This window comes from Antedon bifida, chromosome 4 (assembly GCF_963402885.1).
Source record: "Antedon bifida chromosome 4, ecAntBifi1.1, whole genome shotgun sequence".
Classification (NCBI taxonomy): Eukaryota; Metazoa; Echinodermata; class Crinoidea; order Comatulida; family Antedonidae; genus Antedon; species Antedon bifida.
This window is the reverse complement of record NC_136229.1, coordinates 15,057,375-15,069,612: the sequence shown is the minus strand read 5'-3', so window position 1 is coordinate 15,069,612 and position 12,238 is coordinate 15,057,375. Positions and strand designations below refer to the sequence as shown.

The 12,238-nt window shown below is 31.6% G+C and overlaps 1 protein-coding gene across 1 annotated transcript in view; it reads left to right on the top strand.

Annotated features, from left to right (window-relative positions):
- Positions 1 to 156: 156 nt before the first annotated feature.
- LOC144840827 (unconventional myosin-VIIb-like) overlaps positions 157 to 12,238 on the top strand; it is a 36,831-nt gene continuing 24,749 nt past the window's right edge. The window contains exons 1-2 of the mRNA XM_078696868.1: positions 157 to 280; positions 9,031 to 9,165. Coding sequence (XP_078552994.1) covers positions 205 to 280; positions 9,031 to 9,165 — 211 coding nt within the window. The 5' untranslated portion in view covers positions 157 to 204. The remainder of the gene's footprint in view (positions 281 to 9,030; positions 9,166 to 12,238) is intronic.

Below are 12,238 nucleotides of genomic sequence, written 5' to 3'. Positions count from 1 at the left end.
AACTGGAAAGTTATGGCTCCAAAGACGTTTTGCTTCGCCTGATTTTGCTAAAATCAACTCGGACGTGCCTACCTGGACTGGGCCTCAGCCAGCAGACAATCGGTAACTGTACTGGAAGCTAGGCAAGGTTAGGTAGGCTTGACTCGTCCAGGTCAGACCTGGCCTTACAATTGTACAGAAACCTTGATTGACTTATTGTTCGAGATGGCTTCAACAAGAAATTTTATGCTAGATAAATACTTTAAAGAAATGAACCAAGAAAAGGCTCAAGTGGAAGGAGGTACAGTATATGATTCATTCATGCATGCACAATGATTGCAATTTATTATTAATTTGGACAATTAATTATAATAATTGTCATATTATTGACTATTTATTATTAATACTGATAATATATAAGGATGTACTGTTGTTAATATTGGTACTGTCTGCACCTGGGTACAGTGTGTGTGGCAATGTAGTTCCACGTATTCCCTGTTTGACTACTGTATGTTAATCATAAATTGTGGTCATTTATTGCTACCACATTTTATTTGAGTCTATTTAATAATAAGACCATTGATTGTAAATAACAGATGTATTAAAGAAAATAAAATTCAATTTCATTAATTTATTTGATAATTGGATTTGTAACCTGAAATTTGATTGCACCTTTTTTCACAGTAAGGAATTAAAATTGGTCAAAATGTCTTCTAGATGATATTGCCTTATGGCAATACAAAAATTGGGATGTAAAAGTGAACAAGAGTTGGGCAGAACATCTTTATTCCAAGGACTTAATATTGATACTACTAATTGTTAAGTTACTTACTTTAGGGTTGTTTCATTTATTTTATTTACCATTACAAAATAAGGTCGTTGCTTTAAAACTTTAACTCTATTTCCAGTTTAAAACATAATTTAAAGAAACTACCTTTTTTTCTTGACCTCTGATGTGATTTAGTAGCCTAACTGGTAACTGCTTTTTGATATTTCCCCAAACTACAAAATGTAGCTATAGCAATTTTAAACTGTTTTGATAGTTTATTAACTTTGCCATGCAAACATAATTTGTTGTTACATGCAGAAGTCAAACTGTTCCACTTGACTGCTTTTCATTCAACTACCTAAAATCTTTTTATCAGGCAAAGTGATTTTTTCTCGCTTGTTCAGCGTGAATAGTCAATGACAAAACGAAACGTGTTGTTCTTTGAGTTTTTCTTACGCTGTTTACTTTCATATTCAGTATTAAGTGTATATAAGGCCTGGGCCATAAATTATCGATCAGGTAGGTAGGTAGGTATTTACAAATCCCTGTATATATTAAGAAATTATCATTGCCACAAATTTGCTATAAATAGAATTATTAATGCCCAGTAAATGAGAAGTGACTCTTGAAGAGTTTGTGTATGAGTTTGTTTTTTTTCTTTTGAGATTAAAACAACATTACTCTTCACTTTTTTCCAACTATTGTACAGTATAATTAATCGAAACTTAAGATTCCAGGTTCATATCTAGAATAGGAAACTCAATTTTTTCGCTCATCTTCACTGTTTATTAATTTATTTCTAGTATATCACTGGGTTTTTTTATATTTACTCAGCAAAATCATCATTATCTTCCTTTATTGTGCATAAACTTCATTGAATATAGTCGCACATCGCAATCATAATCACCTGTCTTGTCGGGCTCGTAAGTAGACCATACATTTCTGTATGGTACATGTCATGCCCTCCCAATTTCTTCAAGTCATCACTGCATGGGTTTTTTTTTTTTTTTTTTGTTTTTTTTTTTTCATTCGTTTCCTTGATTTAAATTCTTCTGCAATACACTTTATCCCATAAAAGTAAATTTGTTTCACCTGTCTCATCATCAGACAATATTTATGCCAACACTTCAATTTAACCCTTTCATCATATTTATATTGTCAACCAGTGGAGGAGCCAGAAAGATAAAAACATTTAGATAAATTAATGACTCAAGTTAAACTTTCAACATTTTATTTACACACTACAGATTGTTTCATGAAGGTGATAAAAACCACTCTTCAATCATCAGGTGTTAGAATGTCAAATTGATTGAAATTTTGTTATATTATCGGTAAATCTTGTATTAATTTCTGAGCTGTTAGGAGCTCATTTTAATAAGCCTCGGTATTATGTGGTAGGGTGGCCAGTTCCTTTTCATGCCGCCTTATAAGTATTTTTAACCAGGTACTCATTTACAGCTGAGTACAGTAGACTGGGAGTTATCAGGAATTGAACCCGGGTCTCTCTGTATGACAGTCAAGTGTTATAACCACTCGGCTACCCAAGGATGATAACAAATATTCAAAATTTTGTAGATGTGGCGGAGCCCATTTCTAAATCTGCCAACTGTATTAATGTTTGGAGCAGAAAAAGTGTAATTTGTTATTAATATTAATTGATTCTTGAATATTTATAATAACAGTAGGATGCGAATGAACTCTTAAAAAAAGAGCATGCTAAAAATTGTACAAGCATCACCTAAAGTCATTAACTCATAGGCAATTAAATTACTCAACCAAATTAATCATACATAAACGAAACTCTTTGAATACATTAGTCATTAGTTCAGCCTTGTATACCCGACACAAACAGCTTTAAACCTAGGTTTAAGTTTAACAATAAATTGAGATTAAGGTATTGTGTTTGTCACAATTGTTTCCTCTATGTTTTGTTTTATAATAGGCTCATGTGTCAGGTTTACAGCTTAGATTTGTGCATGTTATTGTAGAGTCGATCTTACCATTTCAGCTTCACTTTATTGTGTTTATTCATTAGCAATTGTAGGTGTCAACATGGCCATTTTACACTTTTTGTGTGTTTTTGTAAACAAGTACCTTGCAGGACAAGAAATGTAAAAACACTGGATGATGTAATTGTAAGCTAGTCTGATTCTATACGATGATTACTTTTTTGGTCTGATGGGATCTGGTTCCTTACCCATTAATTAATAATTCCTCAAAAAAAATTATAGATTTTTTTCTGTATCATGCATGTACAGTTTTCCCACTTGTTGAGTTGTGCTCTTAGAGTGCTGTCCCTATTAATATCTATGTATAGATGGTGTATTCATGCAAATACTATGCTGTCACTATACTACACTTGACTTTATAAGAACATACAGTACAGTACTTTAGAACACTCAGAGATAAGAAAACAAGATGGAAGACTTGCATGTTTATCTATGCAAGTCTAATTCTTTATTATGCATGTTGAGGCATGGCCTCTTAAAACAAGGAGTATGTTTTTGGTACAATATATGTGCGCGTACTGTACATGTGCTCTTGTTAAACAAGGCCTTACAAGAATTCTATTGACAAAACATGTAGGAAGTACTGTTAGAAACTTGCTTTATACCAAGCTGGAAAAATTGTACTGATTGCACAGAAATGTCTTAATATTCTGGACATAGTTTACTTATCTAAAACTGTTTTGCATAAGCATAAGAGACAGGATGGTATTATTGACATGAAACTGGAACACAGCATGCCAATATTATATTATCTATCATTTTAATATTACTCAATATAGGCTAGCATTATAACGAACCATAGGTGGGCCATTAAACACATTCCTACTCAGGTAGGAGCTCTCATGAGAATGCACCTTGATGCTCTCAGGTGGTGTGTGTTATCTTGGTAATTCCCACAACGGAATCATTGGCTTGCTCCTTGTACAGGTAGGTAGTAAAATAATGTGATCTGGTAGAAATCATGGTTCGCACCTGATATTAATCAGTTTAAATAGGAAAACTGCATAAAGTTTTTCAATTAGGATATAAAGTAATTGCTGATAAATAAATGATAAATCATCTAAATAAACTCAAAGTTTAATTTCATAAAAGAAGCTTTTGTAACTATTAGCTGTTGTAATATACTAACATGATAGAATAACAGTTTCAGAGTCAAATCGCCATTTACTGTAAAAACCTAAAACACTGGATACGACCCTTTTTTTGGATCCAAATTAATTGCCAAATTTAGTATTTAAAAAAAATCATGCAACAAAATTTGATGAGAGAGTGGACATGAAACTACCATTGTTTATATAATCTATTTATCTAATGTGTACTGTAACCCTATCATGGTTTTTTCAGTGAATACAGTAGGTGGAAATTTGATCAAAGACAGTTGTGCGTGTATACAGAAAAGACGAGAGATAAGCAGTTTTCAAAAAATCTATAATAATGTTTTTTGCAATGTCTGTAACCTTCCTTCTAGCATTGAATTAACCTTAGTGAAAGAACCTTACCTCATGCCTGAAGGCAAGCTTTTATATTGACTTTTGGAGATAAATCCCCCCTGAAGGGGATTAGGGGTCCCACCTGTGTTGCTCTCTTTATTGACCCTAACACCTGCCTGCCAAATGGGTGTTTGTTTTAATTTAGAACATCTTCATTAGGACGCAACATACTAGATTGATAGATTCTCTGAAATTAAACATATTTTAAAATTATTTTATAGAAAAGTACAGACGTGAAGTACATTTTGAATGAATGATTATTTTAATTGACATTTAAAAAAATGTAAAACATATGTTTATAGGTTTGTGATTAATAAAAAAAATATAATGTATTATTGATAGCAAGAGGTCCTCGTAAAACATATTTTGACCAACATCATTGTAACTTGTTCTACGTGATATTATTCAATAAAATTTGACAGCTACAAAACTTTAAACAGTAATTTATAACATTAAGTGGAAAAGAAAACCTACATAATCATTCTAAATCATTCAATTCCATTTGAAATTGAAGGCAAGAAATATTTGATAAACATTTCATAATAAAAGTAACAGGAAACAGGACCATTACAGATTTCCTTATAGTGTATAAATGAATTGATAATTAATTTCGTAGTATACTGTATTACTAGATGTAATGATGGTTTTTCTCTGTCTTATTATACCAAATTTATATACAGTACAGTACAGTACATCAATAACAGATTGATAAAGTTTATAATTAAACAATTACTGTAAGGACTGCTAAAATAATACCTCGTTCACATCGCCTAGCAAAACTGGGGTATCACTGGGCGTCACCACTGGCGTTTTCATGGCCCGGTGTGTGTAAAATTCATAATTTTTTAAGGCAATGTAAAAAAAATGAGTGTAAAAGCGAAATAATAGTCTTATTGTAATTAGGTATGTTGTCTAGGTTCCAGACAGATTTGACTTAATAATATTAGTAAATAGATAAATGTTTTGCCACATATGGCGTTTCATACTACTACCACTACTACTGCTCGTTCAGACAAAAATTGAAATGCCGACTGTTGGACTAACATAAAAAAGACAATAACTACAGACTTTGAGGAAAGTCTATAGGTATGTATGGTGTGGCCTCTTTATCACTTTCTTATCTTCTTCATGTAGTAACTATACTGTATCAGGGACACTTTAATTATGTGACCAGGTGGAAGATGTCCACATGATGTTTCACTCAAATGACATTGTAGCCATGAAAACTATCTTGTTTGCCTTATGCAACCAATAAGTTGCTGTTGGCAATGTTATTATTTAAGTTGAATGACTGTTTAACATTGACCGTTTTAAAATGTGTTGATTGACCCAAATGCAGATCATAGCAGCAGAAGTGGAAACCAAAGTGCGGTAAAAATAGTAAAGTTTGAGTAGTGTCAATCGGACAAGAATAGAAATTTAATTTAGTAGTTAACTGACATAATTAGTACATAAACGTATGTCACAGGTTCATAGAGTATGTTTATAGAGTATGTTTAAAGGGTCTTTCACACCGGTTCTGGTCCGGCGAATTGAACGTCAATGTTTCGTTTTCACATTATAAAAATAATTTTAATAGCGACTACATTTATGCTAAATGTGTACTCCAAAATAAACATTTTAAAGTCAGGTAACATTATCCAAAATCCAGGTGGTCAAACATTGAAGATGTGCATTTAGTTGATTGAAGATCAAATAACCATTATTTTCCGTTGCAGCTAAATGTTGCACAGCGATAATAACAGGTTAAATAGCATTCTAACACCCAATTGATTGGGTTAGCCATTTTTTAGGCTGCCATTTAACCGGTGTTAATTGAAAATTTTCGGTTATTTTTTTCAGAGCAGAAATAGGACCTTAATTCATAACTAACATTCAGAAATAATATTGCCATCTACATAATGTTTTTTTTTTTATTAAGTTATCAACCAGACACAATGCATTGCATTTTTGCAAATTATTTGATTATCCCTGGATCTAATCGTTTTAATCTTGTTAGTAACCTAGCAACACCATAATGGTATATGATAATATAATTAATATAATTTATGATGTTTCCATCATATGTTCACCTAATTCTTAAAAGGAAATAGATGGAAAACTGTTTGTGATTGCAAAGATTATTTTAATTTATTAAATGTACAAAAATAACATTTAGCAAAATAATTAATAGTAAATATTTGCGCAAAACACATTGTAGGCTATGCTAAGAAAAAACGAAAAATACTACATGTACAATATTATTGTTATTATACAAATAATGAATGTTTATCAGTTGGATAGAAGAATATTTCATGAGTTGAAAAATTGACTGCTCTATTTTAAAAGGCAAAGCTGAGTTGAAAATAGAGCAGTCAATTGAAATATTCTCTCCATTCAATGAATACAAAACATTCATTATTTACTACAGCTACATTCAGTTATATTCACCTTAAATCATTGACAAATGCTAGCCGGGAATCTAATAAATTACATAGAATATACACAAAATGATAGTGTGATTGTACATTGTACAACACAAGTTATTCGTTTTTTATATCAATTGGAAAAACATACATTCAATTTGCTATGTTATCAGGTCTAGACTTACTTGATAGTTTGATTGTTATAATTTAGTAGTTTACAACTATCAAAGGACTCATAAGCAAGTACAGAAATGTCACACTGTGTGTAAATGCTCAAATATTTACCAGTATTTAAGTCAACAAACCATGTTATTGTTGTTGAATTTTATTTATTAGAAAATATTTTAAAAGAAAATAAATTTATTGGTATATAAATTCATAATTTTAAAGTTTTCAGAAGATAATACAAGTCAAGTCTTGGCTTCTCAGCCCTTTCATTATATTATTTACAAAGAAATTATATTATCATTATTAGTCAGAATACTGTAGTAAATTATAGTAATATTATTACATAAGTACATATCATTATTTTAATGATAATTGGTTATCCACACTTGGCGTATAACCCCTGTCAGGGTCTTTTTTTCCTATCTTATTCTTGTTTCTTTCCACAAATTTGGTGTCGTGTGTACAGTATCTCTAAGGCTGTGTTTATACAACACCCTAAATTTGAACACGTCTTTAATTTTTAGTGTGTTGCAGGGGCCGAGGTCAACCCCACAAAAACCTTGCAGTTATACATTAAATCGTAATACCGTGTTATACCGTAGTTCATAATCCTAAATTGTATATACTTGCATGCATTATGAATTAATGAGTTTATTAAGGATTTTAATAAAGGATGATTTCGTTTCGATTTTTTAAATCTGCTTTTGAAATTAGAAAAAAAAAAAGTTTTAGAATTAGGATAAAACTATGCTACATTTTGGCAAATTATGCCAACATTTGATTTGCGTTAATGTTAAGTGCTAAATCGGTTAAAATATAAAAAAAAAGCACAATTATCTACTAGATTTGGTCAACATTTTCACAGCACATACTTTTATTTAACAAGAGGTCAAAACAATACCCTGAGGACACTTCCAACACGCCAACAGCAACCGGGAATCCACAACATTTTAGGATTCAGCCAAGTAGCCTTTTTTGCAATTAAAATCTCATTACACGGAATCTCTTCGATGTTATACAACACACTTCTCGTAGGCGTGTTGAATATGCGTGTAATACAGTAGCGTGTTGTATAAACGCGCCCTAACTCTTGTCAACACAAGATTGTATAACTTTGACAGAAGGTTGACCTTAAACTGTAGATATGCAGGAAACTTTGTTATATGACGTTAGAGTCGTGCAGTGTAAGTTATGCGCGATTTTATAAAATGTTATGGTTGATCATAAATTCTGAACAAAAATGTATTTTTCAATGAAACTTTACAAAAGTGTATTTCATAATATGGAGCAACTTTTGAAATGATAAAAAGAGCATTCTACGCAAAAAATTATACAAGTATGCGTATTTCAAAATTAATTTCTAATCAATTTCGCATACATTTCAGGCCATTTTAAGCATTTAAGCGTTACAAAAATTTGAATTTTTATTACATTACAATCAGAATAACGTGACTTTCTTAATTTCTTCTATATAGTATACAGTATTTCAATCTGTTGTAGCTCCTCGGAAAGAAAAGTGACCCACATATTTAAAACTGATGGAAGCTGTTGAATTGTAGATTTGAATTCATATAAAAATGTCTATCTGATGTCATAAGTCATCATATGGCAAGTTGAATTTAAAAAGTCTGATTTTCATCTCTTTTGTAAAAATTCACCGTATTTAAAATAGTGCTCATCTCGCTTTTTCGTGCCAAAAATTCTTCAAATTTTCTTTAATGCAATTATTTAGATAATTATCTTCTGAAATTGCTGTCTTTATCTTACATTTTGATGACGGCAGCATGTTAAAAATTGGATTAAAAGATGGGTCTCCTAATTTCATCAACAGTGTATTCCGTATTAATACTGTTATGCTTTATGACACAAAATGGTACAATTCAACACATTGTAAACATATTAATTCATGACATAGGATGGCATAATAATTATACATATTTTGATGTATGTGCATGTTGCGTTTGCGCGGATAACCCAAACTAGTTAAAGTTCAAATCTAGTTATGTACATTGACGTTTTTAAATATTGTATAATATTATAATAGCTACTGTTTTTAATTTGTACCATATATTATTTAGTCTTTTACTATTAATAAAGTTTCTTTATCTGTATTACGGTGAGGAACAACTCTAAAATGTCTCATAAATATATAGTAATATATACAAATTCTTACTTTATGAATTATATTATTGTCTTTTTATGCTTTTCAGTTGTTTCTCCATCTGAAGTATTACTACTTAGGGAGCAGTTACGTAATCTTAGCACAGAGCTTCTATCTTTGAAACAGACACTTCAAGTTGATGCAACCCCAAGATGTCCAGTCACTCATGTACACCAAAGTCAAGGTCAGTTTCAAATTCATAACATATCTATAGTTAGACTGAACACTGGGGGCTTGTTTCTGCTGCATAAAAATAACTTGTTAAAATCAGTGTGAATAAATTAACTCCATTTTCTTGGGAGCAGAAGCAGGACAAATTTGTGGTAACTGGTTGAAAGGCAGCGCAAAATAACCGGTTAAAAACACCCATTAAGTTCGGTGTTAGAACGCAATTTAACCGGTTATCGCTGGGCAACTTTTAGCTTCAACACAAAATAACGGTTGTTTGATTGACAGCTGCTGACCCCGAGTCAACTACATGGCAGTAACGTTTGAATTAACCGCCAGGACCAATTGTATTTTGGGTTATTTTAACGATTTTTGTCAACGACCACCCATTGATTTAACCGGTTATTTCGGAGCAGAAATGCGCTCTTGTTATTTTTAATCCATTTTAAAATAAACGGTTAATTTGCATTATACAGCAGAAACAGACCCTATGAAGCTGTCATGGTTGTGAAAGTACTCGTTTAAAGAATATATTTCTAGCTAAAGATATACTGATACACTTTAAACTAGGTTTAACCTGACTTACTGTACCTTTAATTTAATACCATATTAATTCACCATACTAAATATAGAAGTTCAAAATTATGATTTATATTTTTAGATTGGTTTTGAACAAAAAAAAGAAGTATCAACATTGCCAGTATGTTCACTATAAACAAATCTTAAAAATATCAATATGAAGCTAATCAATTTAGCAATTGTGACCGAGACTTTTTAGAAGTTGTTGAAACTAACAAATATTTTAGACAGTTTCTCTATTTTATTTAATCAATTAATACCCTACTAATAACTAACTTTTTCCTTGTTTTGTAACAAATATGTTACCATGACTATTGTTTTTAACCGTTAAGTTATATATTGTTTTTAAACTTAAACATTTTCTTCAATTTCAATAATCAAATATCATAATTCTGTTGTCACCATTGTTAACTACAGCAATTCTATGTGAGTGATGTGAAACAATACATATCTGCCCTGGAGTATTAATTCCATCTTTTTCTTGATCAATTCTTTTGATAAAATGTCCATCACTACTGAATAGTTGTAGTTTGTGTTCACTTGATATGATAATGTTATCATCCTCATCAACTACAACTCCACATGGCATCAACACCATACCATCTTTATTGCCTTTATTGATGAGCACTTGTTTTGTACACATTCTTTCATTATTATAGATTACAATTTGTTCATTTTCATAATCTGCTACAAGCACTTTCCCAGTTTTTGTAAGTGTCACATCCTTGTATCCATATTCTACTTTTTTGTGTGATCCTATCTTCATCAGTTTCTTACCACTATTGATGTCAAACATGAACACATATTCAGTCTTCCAATCTGTCACATAAATAACATGTGTTTCCTCATCTATGTGAATACCAAATGGTTCTTGCAATACACCCTTACCAATGGATTGTATAAGATGACCATTCATATCACATATTTGAATGCAGTTTACATCACTGAATGCTATGTTGTTATTCTTCATTTTGTACATGCTGTAAACTCTCACACCTTCTGGTAGTGTAATCTTGCTTAAGCATTCTCCTGATTGTTTGTACTTGTGAATTTGATTTGTTTCAAACGAAATCAGCAAACAATCATCACACTTTACTATTCCTAAAGGTGTACTACGAAGTTTAAAATAATTTACCAGTCCTTTCGTCTCTATGTAGATAGTAAATGGTGATTGTTTGATTGGTTTCCCATTTAAATACACATTTAATGTACAGGTTCCATGATTCTTGCATACTCCTCTTATAACATAATCATTGTTATCTTCTTCAACAAGACCATTAGTGGTTTCTCCTGTTGGTTGTGTCCATGTTGCTTTCAGTTGACTTAAACCAACTTTATGTTGTGCATAAATTCTTGCAACAATTGGTTGACCTTGTGTCACACATTCAGGACCTGTTAAAATCAGATCATCAGCTGTAATGGAGGTAACATGTCCGATATTGCATTGTTCCAACAATTCAATTGTGTGTTTGTTTCCAAAGAAGTTAATGTGTGCACTGTCATTTTGTTTGATTTCTTCAGAATTCTTAATTTGCTCCTTCAGTGTATTCAATGCAATCTCACTTGACATCATAGCAGTTACTGGCTCACTCTTTAGTGACTGATTAAGGAAACTCACATTTGTATTAATATCAGAAGTGATTTTTCTTAATTTATTTAGTTCCGCATTATTTCCTTTTTTTTCTTTTTTGTACTTTTCATCAACTTTCATTTTCATTTTGTCTGTTTTTTCCTTCATTATTTTTATCATTTCTTCAAACTGCTCATTGATACATTTAAAACTTGCTTCTTTACTTTCTTCCAATTTCTTAACATTTTCTGTTAATATTCTGATTCTATCTTCCAGTTTTTCAAGGCATTCATAAGCAGTGTTTTTCAATTTGTCAGCCATATCTTGAAATGTTTTGAATCCTGAGACAATGTCAATTGGTTCATGGTTTGCTCCCTTTGCATGGTCCACTATTGCACATTGCATGCATATTGGTACTTTACATTTTGTACAATACAACTCCAGTGGTTTTTTATGAGTGGAACATGACGGTGGATGTAAGTTAGTAAATTGCTGTGGCGTCATCGATCGGACTTCCTCAGCAGCAAGTAGCGTATGAATTGCCAATATTGGCAACATTTTGTGATACTTACTACACATGGAACACAAGTAATGTCTGCATTCTTTACAGTAGTATGTCACATGTTCTGTTGCTCCACAAACACATTTCACTTGTTCTTTCTTCTTAAATTCCTCAGTAATTTCTAATAGGTTATTCACAAACGTATTTGGTGGCAGCTTTTCAAGGCCGCCATCAGGAATGGGATGCAATTTGTGACAAATCGGGCACGATAGCTTTCCGTGATTTGATTTTACCCAGTTTTCAAGACATGCTAAACAGAAGCTGTGCAGGCAGGCAAGTGATCTTGGATTACATAGTGTTTCACTGCATATGCTGCATTCTAACAGCTTCTCATCTACATTATCAAGAAATCGACTTAAATTTCTATAATAAGTAGCC